This window comes from Borostomias antarcticus (assembly GCF_949987555.1).
Source record: "Borostomias antarcticus genome assembly, chromosome: 1".
NCBI lineage: Eukaryota > Metazoa > Chordata > Actinopteri > Stomiiformes > Stomiidae > Borostomias > Borostomias antarcticus.
The window spans coordinates 43,707,608-43,729,203 of NC_140234.1; the positions used below are offsets into that span (position 1 = coordinate 43,707,608).

The window sequence follows — 21,596 nt, forward strand, 5'->3', positions numbered from 1 at the left end:
TACAGCCTGTATATATATGAGTCCTAGACATATCTATCTATCAATCTAATCTAATCTATCTACACACGCACATAGGCTACACACTAATTTGTGACATTTAATTCACCAGTATTCAGTAGCCAATTAAATTAATATAAAATAGATCCCAAATTATATGCCATTTCATATTGTGCAATTTATATTATGTATGGGTAATGTTAACGGGATATATTAATTCTGTGGGCCTGTCTGGGGAACTATTTCTTTAACTAGTCAAAATATTTCTCGCGAATGCACACGGTGTACTAGACGCTGCGCTGACGTCATCTCCCTTCCTGTTCGCTAGTTCGGCCGCGTTGTCGTCGTGTGTTGTAGCAGACAGAACGAAGATGGCCGCTGATCCTCTCTCCGTGGTTTCCAACACATCTACGAATAACGATGGGATTCTCATCGGTGACAGAGTTTATTCGGAAGTTTACCTTACCATCGATAACTCTCTCATACCAGAGGAAAGGCTCTCGCCGACCCCCTCGATGTCTGATGGCCTCGACCTGCACTCCGAGACCGACCTTCGGATCCTGGGATGCGAGCTGATTCAATCGGCCGGTATTCTTCTCCGCCTGCCCCAGGTAAATACGCACAACCAACAGGGACTGGACCCTTTCACTCTAACGCCACTGCAGTCGATACGTGGGCCATATGTTGACGATTTATTTCTAAAATTGAGCTAGCTAGTCATCTGTATCAGCCAAGAAGGAAAGCAGACGGTTAGCTAGCAACGTTAGCAAACTACCACTAGGTCTAACGTTCCAGGCTAGGCCCGACTAGCACTAGGCCTCACGTACGGTTACTCACGGTTAGGGCGCTAGCGTGTTTGCCTCTACTTTGGCATCTGAAATACACTTATACCAAGAGAGGAATTTGATAGATATTAGTCGGAATGCATATTATTCTGATATCAGTCTGGTTTTAGAACGAACTAGCTAGCTAAAGCTCGTTTTAGCGTTGGCTAGATGGTTGAATAAAATGGCGGATGTCTATTGTGTCATGCAAGTCAAAGTACATGATCTTTTTTGCTGTCCCTGTGTTAGGTGGCTATGGCTACGGGGCAAGTTCTTTTTCATCGTTTTTTCTACTCGAAGTCCTTCGTGAAACACAGTTTCGAGGTAAGTGTAATTCAGGACCCTTTCACGGTGGAATCAGCCAGCTATCTTGCTGGGCTGGTCGTAACAAAAACGTTTACCGTGGCCGCCATATTGCGCTTTACTCTAACAACTAGGTGCCATGACACATGCTGGATGGATAGTAGCAGGACCGCAGTTGACTAAATGGCAATTGCTATTTCATCGTTTAAACCTCGTTTGGTTGTTTTCCCAGATTGTCTCCATGGCTTGTGTCAACTTGGCCTCAAAGATTGAAGAAGCACCACGACGGATCAGAGATGTCATCAATGTTTTTCACCACTTGCGACAAATAAGAGGCAAAAGGTAAACATCCGCAGTGACAGTTCTGTCGTCCTATCTTTGCATATTATTTGTTTTTAACGTCTGTTTGACAGTCAAAATTGTGAAATCAAATTTAACTAGCATTAAATTAGCAAATTAGTTACATTGTTTTGTTAACAATTGACCTGTTTGAGGCTGACATGGTGTGTTGATGTGAAAGTGCCCTTCTGTTGATCCATGTACTCTAAACCATCTTAAAGCTTTTCAGTTTCCTCTACACTGATCAATGGTAGTTGCATTATATTCACTGTTATCTATATAATCAAGTAGATCTGATGAGTGATAGTTGAGAAATTAGCAACGGAAATTATATTTTTTGGTTTGGATCTGTATGAAATTAAAAACAAGACACACAGGGCTTAGCCTGTGGTCTTTAGACCAAAACCTATACATAGAAAACATCTGTTCAGTTCCAACTTGGAGACTGTGGTGTTAACTTGGGTTCTCTTTTCCCTTGCAACCAACTAACAGCGACCAGCTACATTTACCAAAGCCTGGGTGATGTGGAGTGGTACGTAGAGATGAAGCAGTCGGCATGACAACCATGAGGTGTCGCTCCCCCCCAACCCCTCCCTCCCGTTGGAGACGCCCGTGGTCTGTGTCACCGCGGGGGCACTGGGATCGGGGAAGACAGGTTGGCCGCAGGTCCTAGGCCCCTCGGGGCTCCTTGGGGACTCCTGGGTCTCAGTCTAATCCTTGGGTGCACACGGACCCCTGGGTAACGTAGTCTGACTACTATATACACTACTTAATCTCCAGAGCAACCTCATTCACGGAATGCCATTCATGGCTTTTACAGAAATACGACCACTATTTGATATACAATGCACATTTCAGAAATTCTGAAATGTGCATTTGTTTTAGTGTATTAGTTTGTTTCTGAGGTAGCATAGTTGCCATTGTTAGAATCAGAGATGCACTATTAATAGGACATTGTACTGTTGTGTAGTACCTTAGGGTGTGGATTATACTAGGATACTTAGACAGGCACTACATTTTGATGACGGCAGTTACTTCAGTTTCTATTCCTTGAGAACGCTTATGCGTCTTGAATTACCACAAAATGAGACTCGTTTTTTGACATCCTTTTAAAATCGAACGCTTGTTACTGCTATGGCAAAGGTATGTTATTTTTAGACAGAATGCACCCACTGGAAAATGTTTTGGCTTTTTTTGATCTGTCTAATCTGCCGTCAAGAAAATGCACGTTTTTGTGAGATTTGGCCAATTTCACTAAGTACTGTTTGTGATTGCCAACTCGTCCATTTCTGTGTAAGAGTTTAGCAGATTATTTTCTGTTGGTCTTTAAGGCTCGTCCTTGTGTGCAGGTAGTGTGGTTGTTGGTCTTAGATGGTGTTGAGTAAAGTTTTGACAGAAAGGGAAGGGCAGTGATGTCCCATTTAGAACCAGCAGAGAGGAATGCTGTTTAATAACATTGCTAGTTCACACTCATGTTCTCTGCATAGGACTGACTTCAGACACATGTAGACTTCATTGAAAATGTAATCTAGGGCCATTTGGAGCATGAAGACATCTGCATTGTATAGACAACCTTTTGTGCACAGAGCTCTGGTTCCAAGCACTTATCCTCCGTTTTTGACCTTGCTTTGTAGGTCTGAATTTCAATTTTTAGAATTTCCTGCATTGCAACATTTGATGATATGACATTTTTATTGGTGCAGTCATTCACCCAACAAAGTTTTCTTTATGTAACATTCCTCATCAGCTTAGATGTCATTTTGGTAAAGTACTGTAGGTAGGAGGCTGGTAGTATGGTGTATGTTATTAGTTATTCATAATATTGACGCTACACCAAAATAATTTTTGTGATTGTGAGGTTGGTTTTGTGTGTTGATATTTCTGTTAAATCCATGAAGCGTGGTGATTGAGGCAGAGCTGGTCCAGTGGTACCTAAAGCTCCCACTGACCCCCCAGGAGTCAACACCCCCAGAGACCATTACAAATCGCTGGACCTGTTGCTTTTAGTTGGTTGAAAGGGAAAAGAGGAAAAAAGCGCAGTATTAAAGGAAGCAGAAGGGCACTGTTTAGTCTGTTAATTTAGAGGAGGGAAACCATCCTTTATTTTCATTTTTTTGCAAACTAGGAGTGCAAGTTCATTGATACTTGATCAGAACTACATAAATACCAAAAACCAAGTGATCAAAGCTGAGCGGCGAGTCCTGAAGGAGCTGGGCTTTTGTGTGCACGTCAAGCACCCGCACAAGGTGAGTCCTCCACCTCACCTCACCATGCACCCACACCGATGCTCCTCACCTCACCATGCACCCACACCGCTGCGCACACTCAACCCTCACACTAGCACAGGTTGATCTTCATGCAGGGTTTCTATCTGAGGATTATTTCAGTCCAAGATGAGGTTTAGGATTAGAATGTTTGATTATTCAGTGGGTGGAATGAACCATTAACCATTTTTTGTCGGCATTCATAAAGATTTGATTCTAACATTTTAAAAGACCAGAATTCCATTGATTTTGACACTTTATTCAGCCCTCATTCCAATCAATTCAGTGCTGCAGAATAGTTGATGTGTGACATAAGTTCCTTATTTTTTGTAAGACGTGTTTTTTTAGAGAAAAAAATGTAACGACCACAATTTAAAAATAGATCTTTGAGCGATTAATCTGCCCCCCCCTAGTGTCTGTTGATTAGCATGACTCACACAGGAAGCAGCTGTATTGCTTGTTCTAGTACATTCTCAACCCCAGCACAGTGTTCTAGTGGCTTCCATGCTCTCATACACAGGGTGGGGGGGGGGCTCTACAGCATGTCTGGCAGTTGTTACGTAATGTCTGACCATTTCGTTCCAGATCATTGTCATGTACCTTCAAGTCCTGGAATGTGAGAAGAACCAAACGCTGGTCCAGACCGCCTGGTAAGCTCCCACCAGCCCAACCCTAACCCCAACACCCTACATCATGTCCCAACCCCCACTCCCCCCCACTCCCTTTTGTAACGCTCCACCTTTAACTCTGATGGATCAATGTTTCTTGTTTCCGACCTGTTTGCGTCTCAATCTTGTCCTTAACATGGCTTTTCAAAATAAAAGTCTTTGGTTCTTGGTGCCTGAGGAGCTCAGTTTAACTTTGTCCTTTCTCTCTACTCTTTGATTAAAGGGTAGTCCATGCTGGTAAGTCTCATAAAGAACCTCTGAACTCTGCCTCCTCCAACCACATGACCTCAGGAAGCTCCCCCCCATTGGCTGGCTGCCGTTCTCCAGACAGCCAATCCCAGTGAGAGCTCTGTGGCAAGAGTCACTGAAGGGGGCGGGCCTTTTCCAACAGCCAGCGTCATCTTGTTTTCTCTTGGGGGGTGTCCAAAAGGATTTGTATTTTTTTTTTTGTTGTTGTTGGTTTGCTTCCAAGGTTTAACAGTTATAACTAGTTTTTCAAGTAGCTCTAGATGTAAATATAATTGCATTCTACTTGATTTTTTTGTAGTGTATCTTGCTTAAGATTTTGATGTTAACTTGAAGTATACATATATATTTGACGTAATCTTTTTCTGGGTATGCCCTTGTGTAATGCAGTAGTTGACTGTTGACCTGTCTCCTGTCCTCTGACGTGGTCTCCAGACGTGTGTCTTACAGGCTGATCCTGCTCAGGACCTGTCTCTCCAGTCACCCAGCAGACTATATCTGTATCCAACACCCAGCTCCTCTCTAGTTAACTCAGCCAAGCTCAGGACACAGATCCAGTTCAAACCAGTCCTGGGGAATCTCCCTGTGTGCGTATCAGTTTTAGTCTGAAGTCTCGACGACCATTAAGTCAATCTGGAACGTGCGCCCTTGTCAGTTGTCTGATCACGGGACAAAAATCCGCACACGGGCATCTTTTCCCAACACTGGGCGTATTGGACCAGAAACATAAGTGGAGTTTGTTCTGTGTTTTGTTAAAGTGTACGATTGTTTGCCTAGGGTTATGTGAAGGGTCAGTGTTTGGGGTGGGGGGGGGGTCCCACCAGCACCTGTCACCACTTCCATCTCACCATCTGCGTCTCGGTCCATGACATGTATGTCTCTGCCGGACATGGATGCTCAAACCGGCCGGTTTTGTAGTCGGGGGGCCGGCGTGTCTGACAGCCTCTCCAGTCTCGCGTCTTTATTTATCCCCCCCATCCCTTCAACCAGAACCTGCTGTCCTCCGCGCCCCTCTCTGGTTACGCCTAGCGTGCGAAAGAGATCCGCTGAGCTCCCATTGTCTGCCTGCAGTTCAGCATGCCGTCCCATCCTTTCACCACTAGTGTGACCTGTTCTCCCCTGTCCCGCACGCCTGCTCCCTCAAACGCCACCCCCCCCCCCCACGCCCCACATGAGAGCAGCTGTACAGTAATATGATATTGCCATGCACACACTAATGGACCCCAGCCATACACACACAGTATGTCTGCATGTGCACTTATAGGCATGTAATTACCTACATGTTCTGTTTGTGAACTGGGGGGATGCGGGGGTTGGGGCTTCCATCTAGTCCACGGTAAGAGATGTAGGGGGTCAGTCCACATGTGAGCACCAGACTGACCCAATCCTCCATACATGCTTCTCGTCTGTGGCCTATGGACAACACCCAGCAACATGGACACACCTAAGAGAGAGAGAAGGACAAAGTCAAACTTGAGTCTCCATTCCTGTTGATCTGTTTAATTCTACTGCAGTTGTGGTCACCAACCCTGGCTCTAGATGATGATGGGTTGTGGTGAGGCTTAGCTCTGGCTCAGCACCACCTCAACATGTTCATGCTCAGAGAGCACCACAGTTTAACCCCTTCTGAGGTGCTACAGGTGCGACACCCTGGACTCTCCAGGAGGGCCTGGGCTGGCTTGGTGGCCACAGCCGTGATGTCATTAGGGAATGAGATGTTTTTAAGGGAGGTGGAGAGTGTGTGTCTGTGAAGGAGAAGGTGCCATGCTTTCCTGCGCGTGTCTCCTGTGTCTCGTAGGAACTACATGAACGACAGCCTGAGGACCAACGTGTTTGTGCGCTTCCAGGCAGAGACCATCGCTTGTGCCTGCATATACCTCGCGGCCAGGGCCCTGCAGGTAGGAGCGCTCCTCCTCTGTCCATCCGTCCCTGTTCTGTTCTGCAGAGCCGTGGGTCACCCAGCTGTGTCTCCCTGCAGATGCCGCTGCCTTCCCGGCCTCACTGGTACCTGCTGTTTGGAACCACGGAAGAGGAGATCAAGGAGATCTGCCTCACCACCCTCAAACTGTACACCAGGAAGAAGGTACCACCAGTTACACACACACACTTGTTACCGCCACTGGAGGTTTGGTCCTGATGTCTGCAGTCCTCAAAATGCACAAGGCAAAATACGTTTTTTTTTCCAATTTAGCTTTTTTTTCATATTATGAAAATTGGAAGTTTCGAAGAACCAGTTTTAGGATCAGTAAATAGTCACATTTTATCATCAAAATCCGTGCCCTGTGAGAAGTGTGAACAGCTATGAATCTTTGAAGCCCTTTTTCTCTGCTTAGTGATTCCTGGTTTACTGACATTCACAGAAGCATATCTTCTCCAAATATTTTTTCAAGGTCATTTTATTGAAAAATGACCCTGGCAGACATTAGGAGCAAACCTCCAGTGGCCGTCACATTTTATTTGTCCATCCTACCTTCCTCCTTAGACCAGAGATGTGATGAGTGCTTCCCTGTCTCCCCCCAGCCCAACTACGACCACCTGGAGAAGGAGGTGGAGAGGAGGAAGATGCACCTGCAGGAGGCCAAGCTGAAGGCCAAGGGCTTGAACCCGGACGGGACCCCGGCTCTGTCCGGCCTGGGCGGCTTCTCCCCCAGCTCCAAACCCTGTGAGTCATCCTTCCTGTCCCGGTGTGATGCCGTCGACGCCAAAGGCCAGAGCGCACGGCGTCAGATCATGCTGCAACAGCCTGCGTGATGGGATCTGTCCCGCGTGCTCTACCTTGCTCAGACTACTGCATGTGCTCCCAGAGCCGTGTGTGAAGGACCCTGCTGATGAACCGACGTGTCTGTGTGTGTGTGTGTGCGTGTTCCCCCAGGCTCCCCCAACGTGGTGAAGGCCGACGACAAGTCTCCCAACCCCCAGACCCTCAAACCTGTGAAGAAGGAGCCGGACAGCCGAGCCCAGGCCTCCAAGAGCCCACACAACGGGTAAGGGGTCACACACACACACACACTACATTATACTCCTAATGAAATGCCCATAGCCAAATAAAGACATTCTTCACTGAAGTGTCATCTGTCCCATCAATCTTACCATGGTCTCTGTCTGTCTGTCTGTCTCTGTCTGTCTCTGTCTGTCTGTCTGTCTCTGTCTCTCTGTCTGTCTCTCTGTCTGTCTCTCTGTCTGTCTCTCTCTGTCTGTCTCTCTCTGTCTGTCTCTCTCTGTCTGTCTCTCTCTGTCTGTCTCTCTCTGTCTGTCTCTCTCTGTCTCTCTCTCTGTCTCTCTCTCCGTCTCTCTCTCTGTCTCTCTCTCTCTGTCTCTCTGTCTCTGTCTCTCTCTCTCTCTCTCTCTCTCTGTCTCATAGGCTGAGGAAGGAGGCGAAGATTGGCAGGAACAGCAGGAGTGGGAGTGGCTCTCGGTCCAGAACGCGCTCCCGATCGCGATCGCGCTCTCCACGCAGACAGTAAGTGCATCTTCACTCCCTCTGTGACCCGAGGCCAGTGCAGATAACCTGGCGCGTCCTTGACCTCCAGCCAAGGTGCTTGAACCAGGGCGCCGCTGACCTCAGCTTCTCTCTGCAGTTACAACAGCCGGCGCAGCCGCTCGGGGACCTACAGCTCGCCGTCCCGCTCGCGCTCCCACAGCCGCAGCCCGTCGCCGCGGCGACACCCGCCCTCGCCTCTCCTCCCCCACCTCAAGCCAAAGCCCAGTCACCACGGCAACAGTGAGCCCAAGCCGCCGGGCCGGCGCAGCAACAGCGGAGGGGGCGGAGCCCACAAGAGGAAGCGCTCCCGGTCGCGCTCGCCCGGCAAAGGGGAGAGGGAGAGAGAGAGGGAGCGCGAGCGCAGCTCCTCGGACCTCTCCTCCTCCAAGAAGCACAAGCATGAGAGAGGGGGCGGCCACCACCGCGGCGCCGAGCGCAGGGAGAGGTCCCGGTCGTACGAGCGCGAGCGGGAGAGGGAGCGCGCCCACAAGAGCAAACACCACAGCAGCAGCAGCAGCGGCCACTCGGGGCACGGGCGGCACCGTCGCTGAGAGACTGGTCCGGGGACGGTACTGTCCACGCCGCGCCCGTCCTCTCCTCCTCCCACCGGGGGTCGCTGGTCGGATGCGGTCCATCCCTCCGCCTGTCAGACCAGCGAGCGCTCGAGGGCAGAGAGGAACACTGTATTTCACTCTTCTCCCCTCCCTTCATTCAACTTTGATTTCAGATGGACCCCCCCCTCCCCTCCCCCTGCAATCCCCCTTTCTTTTTTCAAACCTTTTTAGTTTAAATGTAAAGTTGTGAACTTGGGAGAAACAACATATTTACAGTGTAAAGATGATTTAAACTGCTGACGTATTGTGAACGCTTTGATTTATAAAAGCAACCGCTCAGTGGACTTAAAGGAGTGAATGGAATATACATGTACAACAATAAAAGGATTATTCAGGAACGACGTCACAACTTTTTGCACAAGAGCCTGCGTCAGCCAGGCGGAGCGTTACTGGGTTTCTGTTGGTTACATCTGTTGGTGAAACATGCGTTTGCTGAAGCAGTGTTACAGACACTAGAAGCGGGGGTCTCCTTATACAGGCAGATATAGGCCATATTTTTTTACAGCCAGAAGCAGACTCTTGATTTCAGAACCTTTGAGGATCGTTGTGAATTTGTTACACTGGTTTTTAGTCTGCACGTGTTTGTCTGATTTTTACTCAATAAAAAAAAAAGAAGCAATGACGTATGACACTCTACTGTCTCACTTGGTCTTCTGTCCTGAAACAGGAAGAAAGTAATATAGGGTCCAGATGAATCCCATCGCCATTTACAATGAGAAGTTGGTAGATATCACCCAAGGTTTGAGATCATGACATGCACCATATATGTTGTTGCTAGATGTCACCTGAGATTTGAGATCATGCACTGATGTCAGCCAAATCCCACTCATGAATAGTTGTGATAGAAGTTGAAGACTGCGCTTGTTCAAAATGTGTCACATGACAGACTAATGGAGGTGGCACAATGCATTATCAGGTTGTTTTGAGTAGTCATGTCATGATTTACCACCAGAGGGCAGTACTAGTCTGAATAAAACCGATAGCTGAAAAGGTAGAAGGATAATCAGGTTTAAACTAGTTTCCCAGATGCTTGAGCCTCTGTGTGTAATTGCGTGCAATCAAATCATCAAAGCTGATTTTAATACAGAGAAGGTGCTTACGTTTTTGCAAGGTGAGCTTTGATGGTTTAGCAGCATTTAATTTCACCTGGCAAAAAAAAGATTTTTGTAGGGATGGCCTGATGAGACAGGTCAGCAGGGTAACTACCAAATTACAATAAAAACAATAACATTACAACACAAAATGAGTCACAGGCCAGGTTGTAACAAGTAGGCCTACATTTGACCTTAACTCTAGAGTAGATCCTGCTCCATGTCTCGAGAGACCTCTGCAGTGTTGGAGGTATGCTCCACTGTGGGACAGAGTAGTTCTAGGTTGAAGCTCTGGGAATGGTCTTTCAGGACAGCACAGAGATTATGAGGGGAGGAGCCCACGAATAACCTTAAACAGGAAGACATACCAGGGATTTAATGTCCTTTTAACAGGAGAGGTCCTTGACCGCACTGTGGTGCACAGCTCAGTGATGGGCGAACAATCTAGCATTTGGAATGAATGAACTGCAATGAATAACAGAGCTGAGGTTCACTGCAGTTCATTCCAAATGCTAGATCACATACCTTGACTGTATGAATAGAATACCTGTACTTTTTTCCCAGAGGGAACTTAAGTTTGTGATATTTTTCCCAGTTCAGATGAATTGATCACTAGGAAAGACGTTGCTGGTCCCACTGTTCCTTGATTGTAGAGTCTGGCATGTAGAGTACGGTAAGTAAAGCACTATCAGCTGGGGGGGCATTTAGTATTAGTTCTACTGTACAGTTTGCCATGTACTTTAAGGTTAGTAAAAAATACAACAAAAGTCCTTTAAACCAATTAATGTTGTTTTTTATTCAAGTACTACATTCATTAGTTTAAAGACTCTTTTTTTTGTATTTTTCTTTTTAACTTCACTCAAAATCCCCACCAAAATTGTTTCTCAATATTCCTGTCACAATCTCACCACTGTTCCGCCATCTTGACTTCTACTATTCATCATCATCTACCTGCCACACTGAGTAATCACTTCTGTAACGGAGCCAGAGGTCACCAGACACATGCACACACAGTTCCTGACAGCCCTGTCAAACTGACTCCTGCATTACAGATTGTGTAACAGGAAGTCAGTGTACACACAGCTAAGCCATTGAGTAACAATTTCGGAGTCTTGTGTACTGTATATCATCCACACACACACACACACACACACACACACACACACACACACACACACACACACACACACACACACACACACACACACAGAGTAATATACTCAAGTATATCCCACTGAAGGTGTGGCTGAAATGTGCCAGAGTGATCTCTAAATCTTTCCTTTGGAGGTGAAGGGTCAACTACACCACAGAGACTCTGGACTGCTAACGTGCCTGGCTGAACCTGACTACCCTGCTGTGTGTTTGGGGCATGTATTTGTTTGTTGGCATGTATGTGTGCGTAGGGGTCCATAGGTTTAGACCATGGACAAACCCCTGTGGGCTCAACACCCACAACACTGATTATTTCTCTAGACCTATCCAAAGTCACAGCTCTGGTGTAGATCTCTTTCACACTGGCTCTCTCTCTCTCACACACACTCACACATGCCCAAACGCTCCTTAATGAGATATTACAATGTGACATGAGAGGGATTATTAAAGTGTCTGCCACATTCCAGGGCTGTGATCTGTGAGGGTCTGCAGGGAGAGAGGTGAGAGTAGTGCTCTAACAGTGGTTTAATAACACTAATAACACCATGCTGTACGTTTTCACACACAGCGTAACATACACACACACACGTACAGTACGTACGTACGCACACACACACACACTCTGTGCCGGTAAACACAATCAGAGGAATTAGAATGATATGAGGAATTAATTAAAGAAAGAGAGAGAGAGACCTCATTCCCAACCTGATTAGAAAAGATGTCTGCCTGTCTTTGCTTTAGGCCTGGTGTGCTTTCAAACCACCAGTACTTCAGTAATCTAGTGAAAGAAAGTGACAGTGCATTGATTAGCTGGAAATACTCTGGAGTAAAAAAGAAAATCACTCAACTTTATGCCAACTTTCATTACTGTGTGTGTGTGTGTGTGTGTGTGTGTGTGTGTGCGCGTGTGTGCATGGGGTCCAACACTGAGGCTACCATGCGGCTGATATCCTTGTGACCAGTGACCACTATGTAGGCTGTCCTGTCTAGCCCAGCCAGCAGAGACCAGGCCTCGTCAGACTGTGTGTGTCTGCCCCCTGGCCTTTGGATCTCTATAGTCTTTACACAGACTACTTTTCTCTGTTTATTTAGAATGATATGTCGAAGGGTCTCGACTTACTGTCTGTTGTCACCACTTACTGTCATTTGAGGGGGAAGAACCACACACGAAGTCCCTGTGTGTGTGTGTGTGTGTGTGTAGCTTGGGCTGCAGAGCCTATTCCATGACTACAGGCCATTGAGCCTCAAAGCCTAAGACACGAGTTTGACATACTTCCATATGTGGCTGAGCTGTGTTTTTAAGTACACTGCCCATTCCGCCAAGCCTGCCATTATGCTCTCATTAAACAAATCAAATCCACTCTCGAAGACATTTTTATCATCTGCGTGAAGGGGTTTGGACAAAGATTTCAATCCAACAATGGGCTTTTGATATTGGCTTTTGATATGTGCCACTCTGAAGACGATTCTGGGCAAAGTTTTGTACCCATTTGGCAATTAGACAGATTTCTCAAGCTTATGTTCACCAACGACCTCATCTGCCTGGCGTAGACCACAGAACTCTTCTATCCACTTACGGGAATCACAGGGAGTGTTCCCTTCACAGACCAGAGTCAGTCTGCCTGAGACGGGAGCTCCATCATCTTGTGTGGCACCATGGAGATCATCACCCAAGACGGAGGACATGACTCAGCTCTCTAACCACAAGAGGGAGAACATTAGATAGATAGATAGATTAGATAGATATAGACATATAGACAGATAGACAGACAGACAGACAGACAGACAGACAGACAGACAGACAGACAGACAGACAGACAGATAGATAGACAGACAGACAGACAGACAGAGACAGACAGATAGATAGATAGATAGATAAATAGACAGATAGATAGACAGACAGATAAACAGATAGATAGACAGACAGACAGACAGACAGACAGACAGACAGACAGACAGACAGACAGACAGACAGACAGACAGACAGACAGACAGACAGACAGAGAGAGAGAGAGAGAGAGAGAGAGATAGATAGATAGATAGATAGATAGATAGATAGATAGATAGATAGATAGAAGCCTTTATTTAGACAGGGAAAAACATACATATCACATCTCTTTTACAGATGTGCCCTGCTTAAAAACAACATGTAATTCAGTGGCAGAGTACAGAAAAATACAAGAAGCGAAACAGCGTGCAGACAACAATGACATTGTACAAACTTACAATTAATGCATACAGTAGAAGAAAAATACAAAGTGACAAAGTACAATTGTACAGAGTAGAATAATGATTAAAGTACAGTAAGGAAGGGACTAGCATCAGTGGCATTTACAAGCTACAGGCTACACTTCTTTTCTTCTTTTTGCCTCTGCTTTTTATTAGATCAAATAATTATTCATTCATACACTGCACTGTACCTTTTATTCCTGTATTTTATTTTTCCTGCATTTTGTTTTAAACGTCCTTTTTTGCATTTCGTTTTATGGCCTTTTATGTGTTACACTTTGTCTTGATGCTTCTAATGTCCATGTAAAGAACGTTGAATTGCCTTGTTGCTGAAATGTGCTACACAAATAAACTTGCCTTGTCTTGCCTAATAGGTATCCGTTTCACTACATTCTTTAAAGGACTGTAGTGGAAAATTAATCTGATCGAAAGGAACAAGATTTGCCAAGGTTCGCTCTAAGAGGTTAAGTCTGATTTATTAAGAAAACATACGAGCGCAAGTTGTATGTTTGTTTTAAGTCTATAATGTCTTGCTTTTTGTTTTAATGCTTGTAATTTGTCCTGCTTTTTGTTTGAAATGTCTATAATGTCTTGCTTTTTGTTTTAATACTTTTAATATGTCTCATGTAAAGCACCTTGAATTGCCCTGTGGCTGAAATGTGCTATATAAATAAACTTGCCTTGCCTTGCAAGGACTTCAGGATAACGCACGTGAGTGGTTCATCCGACAGAAGTGAAACAGTCTGGAGTTGCGCGGTCTTATATTCAAGCAATACACGGATGTGACGCTTCCAGAGATTTGATAATAAATGGCGGACATCATCAACAGTGGTCAAGAGTTCAGACACGTGATATTAGAAAGGGCGGTACATTTTGAATAGGTTTCAGGTAGGGACAATAGAACAATGGAAGGTCACTCTAGGCCAGACTGAAAGTCTGGGGTGTGTCCCCCCTGGAGATGCCTTCTTGTTATAATGGTAAAACAGCAACAGGGGTGTTTGGAAATGCAAAAGGTAGGGTATCGGCGAACCAATAGGCTGAAGAACAAAAGGCTGAAAGCTGAAAGGCCAGTTGTCTTTTCCATGACAGGACAGGTTCGGAATTTAGCTTTATAAGCCATGTTATAAGGTTATTTACAATCATATACAACGGCTGATATCAAAGTTTCGTCAAATGCTGCATTCTGGAGATATAGCCTGTTGCCGCCAACACACTCAATGAATCCATAGGTGCATAGACAAAATCCCTCAAAAACACCATAAACTCTCATTTTCAAAGAAAGGAAACTCACTAAGTGGCCACAAGTGTTCATTGATGTTCTGGAATCACCCCAAAGTATGCTGAGACATGAGTAGAGTCTCAGTGTTTTAAAATAAGAAGCCTGCATTAATGAAGTGTTGGTTAAATGTGTTCCTTATGTTAATATTATCAAGAATAAGGCCTGAATCTGTTTTGAGTTGTTGCAGGAGCGAGGGCTTGGTGTTGTTATTCAGGGTTTTATTAATTTTCCAGAATTTCGAGGGATGACTCAGCTCTGTCCTCAAGACGAAGGACATCACTCAGCTCTGTCCTCAAGACGAAGGGCATGACTCAGCTCTGTCCTCAAGACAAAGGACATGACTCTGTCCTCTAGACGAAGGACATGACAGCTCTGTCCTCAAGATGGAGGATGTGATTCAGCTCTCTGTCCTCTTTACTTCTTTCTTTCTTTCTTTTTTTCTTTACTTATCAGAAAGTATTATTCTCCCTTCACTGAGCGTACCTGAGCATACCTGATATGCAGAAGCCCTTCAACTGTGTGTGTGTGTTTATGCATGTGTTTGTGGTGATGAGAGGAAGATTTATTGGAGCCTTTCCTTGTGGATTAGATAACTGGCCTGCAGGCCAAGCAAGAGCCAGGGAACCAGAAAGAAGGGGATGAGCAGCCCGGTCCAGCCCATGGTGATGAATAGCGATGGCTTTAGATCACATGGCAAGCCTTGATAGGATAAACTGGGCAACATTTTACTAGAAGCTCCTGTCATAATGTCTTATAACACCACATGATTGGTTAGTGTGACAAATGACTGGTCATGATCCTGTTGAACTAGGTCCTCATAAGCATGCTTTCACACAAGCACACAAACACGCATGCACGCACGCACGCACGCACGCACACACACACAGTCACTTATAAGATTTATTCATATTCCTTTGAGAAAAAAAGAATAGAAGACAGTGTCAGTCTGTTCCATACATGCACAAGACACTAATATATAATGATGTCATCCTCCAGAATACAGTATTTATTTGAGTACACTTTATAAGAGAAAAGCTGATATAACATTAAAGTGATGCATTCAAAATATCTCTAGCTACGTTCATTTACATTTTTAATCAAATGAAAAATAAATATTGACCTCATGGTGAAAAATCAAAATCAAATTACAGCTGTTGCGCAGCACTGGATCGGGACGGGCGTTTTGAGGAGGAAGAGGAAGGACAATGACAAATACATGAGGGCCTCTTAAGTTAAATCTTAAAAATCATGTGTCTGAAATCCAAACAGTACAGTGCCTGAGTAGACATTGGCATGTTTATTCTGCATCACCCGGGGCTTGAACTCACAACCAGACACCAAGGGAAGGTCATGTTCTTGTTTGAAGCTGGCAGTTTCACCTAAAACACCATAGGATTCCTGCATGAACATATTAGGCCTACGTACTGGGAATGAGTTGTGGGACTCTGGACTGAGCATGGATTCACTGATTGACTGATTGGATTGGATTGAACACAGGTGGCACTGATTGAGACAAAAGACTGGTCAGATGAAGAGATGCAAACAAAAGCAAACAAAAGAAACAGTAACAGCTAAAACAAATATAAAGAAACAGTGACAGCTACAAATTAAAAATATTCTTAAAAAATCATGTAACACAGCACAATGGATTATGCATTAGCATTTTTATTCTGCATCCCCCTGGGCTTGAACTCTTGTTGAGCTACCTGCCATGTGAGAAGCCATAGATGGTTTCACACTGACTTAAACAACAATCACAAGGGTTGCATGTAACATGGAGGTTTCAGCAGTTTCCATAAAATGTTAGTTAAAATAAAGGCACCACGAGGGGCAAAGTTTGGTCATTTTCCATGCATGGGAAGTCAGACTTCCTAGGAGGAAGAAGAAGAAGAAGAAGAAGGAGGAGGAGGAGGATCGGCAGCTTAGGTTGCCCGGCCCCTAATGACTGGTTATTAAAACAATCTAGCATTAGAAACTACTATATACCTGTACATTCTGTATGTTCATCTATCTTCTCTACACATATTACATACGTAGATTTTACATGAAAAACATTAATACTTCTCAATTTTTATTCTTGGTGAAATTGTTCATAATCGCAACGTTACCATAGATAGCTTACACATTCACAGTGTTGAAAGTTCCTTCAAATCACTGGTCTAATACATAATCTAGTTTAGAGACAGTAACAGTTTTATATCCCCCAGAGAGAAACAGAGAGAGAGAGAGAGAGAGAGGGAGAGAGAGAGAGAAAGCAACAAACAGAATGGGGACACATGAGAAAACAATTGTGAGTGAGTGAGATAGTGAGACAGAGAGAGAAATACCACTTTACTAGGCAGACCTGCTCAATGACGCAAACAGCCTGCTCATCCAGACAGCGCATCATGTGGCCATAACTCAATATATGAAACATATAGACATGATGAAGAGGTATAGTTGTTGTGGGCAAGACGCATGTGTAAGTGTACCTAGTGAAGTGGCCACTGAGTGTCCAGCGAGACACCTAGCTTGAGTGTCTCCCACAGTAAGCAGAAGGAGACGGTTTGCCATCTGGGAGGAAGACGTCAGTGGAAAGACACCCACATTCATATATATCATCCTGATGCTGAAGAACAGGAGAGCTACAGTGTCTACACAGCTGCCTGGCAATGCGCTCACGTATGAGGCAACGTGCACGAAAAACAAGGAGCTGTCCTGGCTTAAGACTTACCCCCCACGGGGAGTGGGAATCTAGGGCAAGATGGCTGAGAGGATTGACAGCTCGTTCCAGACTCCACCACTGTTCACGCGAGATATGTGAGATATTCACTTCATACATTCCCATATCAAGCAGTGAAACAGATTAAGTGGCATTAGCAGTAGTAGTATAAACAGATGAAGTCACGGCTATGGCACTGGGAACTATAGTGACTGGTGTAGCAAACCAGACTTCTGGGTGTGGGGGTTGGGTCTGGACTGGTCAGAGCCAATTGACTGGAACATGGCCAGTAACAATGATTTCTGCTCAACGGGCAGTCCACAGGAGAACACAACAGCTCGACAGACTAGGTGGTCTGTAGACGTAGAATGTTGTGAGGTGCAGATTGAGGAACACATAAGCCTGTATGTGGGTCAGGGAGAAGACGAGGAGGGCTGAGAGGGAGGAGAGAAAGATAGAGGACAGAGGAAGGGAGTGGAGTTGAGAGAGGGAGGAGAGGAGAGAAAGGGAGCAGAAAGGAAGGGGAAGAGGATAGAGGACAGGAATGGAGAGAGGGAGGTGAGGTGCGATGTAAATAAACAGTGAAAGCAAACGCAGGCCCTGGACCGGAGGACATCAGCTAGAGAAACAAACTCTGGTAACCTGAGACTGTGAGAAACAGCCTGGGTTATGGGCCAAGGGCCACTAACAAGAACTGACTATGCTGTGGCATTAGGATGGTCTTGTGAGACCATCCTGATCTAACAAGCGCAAGTTCAGTTTCTCTGTGCAGCTCAGTCTGGCGTTCCCCCATCGCGAACGATTATTGTGGGCGGGAGTACTTGCCTTTACAGACTAACTCCTTCGGCCAAAACCTCTGCCAGGAATGGCGCAAGCGTCTTTTCCTACGGGAAACTCTGTGCATACTGTTGTTCCTGTTTAATTGTAATTATTGAGTCCATTTATGCAATAACTGCACTAATGGCTATTCTACGTTACCGTCACTGCTTGTTACTTCAGGAGACTTGCCAGCCGCCCATGTGTGATTTTTACACATCGACTACAGGAACCAATCAGGGGCTACGTTCTACTTAGGGGCGGGGCAGAACAGCAGTCCCTGATTGGCCCAGTCAAAACGTCATTGAAGAATAATCGTTTGAGATAGTGGGAAATCCAGACTGAGCTGCGGAGAGAAACTGAGACCCTGATTACACTACTACGTTTTTCTGTGTTTTTCACGAAAAGACCTACGTTTGTGCCTAGCAATTACACTACTCGAAGCTCGAACCTGGAGGCGGATCGATACGGGCGACTTTACATTTTGAAAGTCTGAGGTCTGCAGTCTCACTCCATGTGTCTTCATGTTTTCTTTCAGATTCCAGTAACATGAGAGAAAGAAGTTTACTGGGGTTATTAATGGAGGTGTCGGAATTGTTAACAAAGAGTTTCGCCTGTGAAACATGCTTCTCCTAATAAGAGCAGGACTCAGGAATGTCCATCTGCCCGGAACTTATACTCAATGCCACGCCTGCCTTGAAGTCCTGGTTAAGAGCGTTCCTCTCTTCCAGCTTGCGGCAACTCAAAATCCCCAAAATCTGGAGAAGAGCCCTAGTTGTCATGATCCCTAAGCCGAACAAGCCTGAAGGGGACCCCAAGAGTTACCGCCCCATCTCTCTGTTATGTATCCCCTTCAAGATCCTTGAGCGTCTCATCTACGCCCGCGTCTAACCAATCATCGACCCGGTATCCTGTGTGGCGTGCGAGTAGGGTGCCGAAGAATACCATGTCATCCAGGACTGTCCGATATACCAGACACCCAACGGAATGCATGGCCTGACGGTTTTGGATGACGAAACGGTGACATGGCTCCTGGAGGTGTGCCTGGATATATAGCCCGGGTGACCCCTAACCCAGACATTCTCTGTAGCGTTAGGTTTGTCCTCCTCTTCCTCTACCCCTGTCACCTTTGGGGTCCCCCAGGGCTCCATCCTGGGGCCAGTTCTATTTTGTCTTAACATGCTTCCCCTCGGCAACATTATCAGAAAGCATAATATCTCCTGCCATTTTTATGGTGACGACTCACAGTTGTATCTCCCCTTAAAATCAAGTGATTCCCTGCAGCCTCTCCTTGATTGTATTGAGGACATCTCAGGTTGGATGGCAAGCAACTTCCTCCAGCTATACAGCAAAAAAACAGAAGTCATCATCTTCGGTCCCCCTAAGTCCAGAAGCATCCTCGCCAGCAAACTAGACCACCTCACCCAATATGTCAAACCACATGCAAGGAACCTGGGTGTCATCATAGATACCGACCTCAGCCTTGAGAAGCAAATCAGTTCCGTTGTAAAAAACAGTTTTTTCGGTTTTATCTCCAAACTCAAACCCATCCTATCTCCAGCCGACATGGAAAAAGTCATCCATGCCTTTATTACTTCACGACTGGACTATTGCAACTCCCTTTACTTAGGCCTCCCCCAGATTTTAATTACTCGCCTGCAGCGGGTGCAAAATGCCGCTGCAAGGATGCTGTCGGGGACCAAAAAACGTGACCACATCACCCCAGTCTTAGCCTCCCTTCATTGGCTCCCTGTTCACTTTAGAATCCAGTTTAAAATTATGTTGGTTGCGTTCAAAGCACTGAATGGTCAGTCACCATCATACATCTCAGATCTCATCCACTGGCAATCAACCACTAGGTCTCTGAGATCCACAAATAAATATTTTCCTCAAGTCCCACGATCAAAGCTTAAAGGAAAAGGTGGCCGAGCTTTTGCAGTTGCGGCTCCACGATTGTGGAACCAGCTGCCACTAGAAATTAGATGTGCTTCCTCCATCTCAGTTTTTAAATCCATGCTGAAAACGCATTTTTATTCTCTAGCCTTTTCGGCCCAGTCTTTTACTGGTTAAATGTGCTTTGCTTTGTGCTTTGTCTCGTTGTTGTTGTTTGCTGTTGTTTGTTTGTTATTGCTTGCTGCTGTTGTGTTCTATTGTTTTCATATTGATTTGTATATGTATCTTATTATCTTGTACAGCACTTTGGTCAGCCCAGGCTGTGTTTTTAAATGTGCTTTAAAAATAAACTTGACTTGACTTGACTCACCCAGGCTCGGGGTGGTAAAAGGATAGCCCTTTGGCCCCGAGCTGGGGGAGGAGAGGACACAACACCTCACCCGCACCACGAAGAAGAAGGAGAAAGAGAGAGGGGGGGAGAGAGAGACATAGAGAGAGAGAGAGAGAGAGACCCTCAAACCTAACCATCATCCTCTTTCACTAATCCTCTGGTGGACTGAACAGCTGTGGAGAATGACTCCATCACTCTATACAACACTGACTACATTCCAAATGCCTATCTCTTATGGGGCAAAATGTACTGCTTCAACACTGAAGCCACTAGATCCATGTTACACACTGTAGAACTGTGAGTTGAGTTTCCTCATCTGCTGTCCATTAAAACAGGTCTTCAGTGTTTAGGGTCTGGTCCAAGACAAACATTGTGCTCAATGTTTGCCTCAACGAGTCCATATCACTGACTTGATCTTACATTATTAATGATAATGTTTCCTTACAGTTCTTCAGTCATGGTTCTCCAAAGAGAAAACATCTATTCTCATTATAGCTTATTCATATCCAGGTCTATCGTATTGGAGTTGGCTTGGTAAAGCAGCTCCAGTTGTTTTGGTTGTATGCGGTTTAGCTGATGTATGATATTATATTATTACTGCTGGGTTCAGAAACATCCATGTGGGCCTATACTGCTAGGTACAGTATGTGATTACTTCTCAATACAGGCAGGTCCATATGAACAGCATGTAAGGTCCAATCCTGAGATCCTTAAAGCTGGGAATATCCTTTTTCTGGGCTCTTTTTGCTGGGTCGTGATGGGGTTGTAAAAGTTCCCACATAGATGAACTACACAAATTAGTGAATCATGAGGAGTCAGACTACACCAGGTCTGTCTGTCTGTCTGTCTGTCTGTCTGTCTGTCTGTCTGTCTGTCTGTCTGTCTGTCTGTCTGTCTGTCTGTCTGTCCGTCTGTCCGTCTGTCTCACAGGTAACTCTAACCACTTTTTCTCCACCGAGTCTGTCACCATCAACAATCAACCATCAGACGCTAAGGAAATTAATCCATTGTAATTTAAGACAGCGGCTGCTGCAGACGTTGCGTCGCGTTCGATGCCCGCGTCCAACGTAAGAGAGTCACCAAGGTTCATTTCTTGGTTTTTGACGGACGCTTAACGTTGACGCTGACAGCTGCAGCGGAGCCAAGCCGTAAGTCTGTATGTCCGTCCATCTGTTTCAACACCAAATGATTCCCGAGCGGGGGATGGGTCAAATGCGGAGAACTAATTTCACACACTCAGGTGTGTGACAGTCATTGGGACTTTAACCTTTAACCTTCATACGTGTGTGTGTGTGTGTCCCTCCGGTC

The 21,596-nt window shown here is 45.5% G+C and overlaps 1 protein-coding gene across 2 annotated transcripts; it reads left to right on the plus strand.

Moving 5' to 3' along the window:
- The first annotated feature begins 335 nt into the window (after positions 1–335).
- On the plus strand, positions 336–9,334 carry ccnl1a (cyclin L1a). Of its 2 annotated transcripts, XM_084446378.1 has the most exons (11): positions 336–608; positions 1,071–1,145; positions 1,357–1,466; positions 3,589–3,709; positions 4,313–4,377; positions 6,440–6,539; positions 6,620–6,724; positions 7,162–7,303; positions 7,514–7,625; positions 8,003–8,101; positions 8,220–9,334. In XM_084446378.1, the coding sequence occupies exons 1-11, from the start codon at positions 369–371 to the stop codon at positions 8,671–8,673; spliced, it is 1,623 nt and encodes a 540-aa protein (XP_084302504.1). In that variant the 5' UTR covers positions 336–368; the 3' UTR covers positions 8,674–9,334. The 2 variants fall into 2 exon arrangements, with proteins under 2 accessions (XP_084302504.1, XP_084302505.1); XM_084446379.1 differs by lacking the exons at positions 336–608; positions 1,071–1,145; positions 1,357–1,466 and adding an exon at positions 2,086–2,202.
- Positions 9,335–21,596: the final 12,262 nt, after the last annotated feature.

What these genes read in the sequence shown, in the direction of transcription:
- ccnl1a (XM_084446378.1), top strand. Translation starts at nt 369, where the DNA reads ATGGCCGCTGATCCTCTCTCCGTGGTTTCCAACACATCTACGAATAAC. An exon ending in CGACAAATAAGAGGCAAAAG is followed by an intron (nt 1,467 to 3,588) that starts GTAAACATCCGC and finishes TTTGCAAACTAG; the next exon opens with GAGTGCAAGTTCATTGATAC. An exon ending in TCGCGCTCTCCACGCAGACA is followed by an intron (nt 8,102 to 8,219) that starts GTAAGTGCATCT and finishes TTCTCTCTGCAG; the next exon opens with TTACAACAGCCGGCGCAGCC.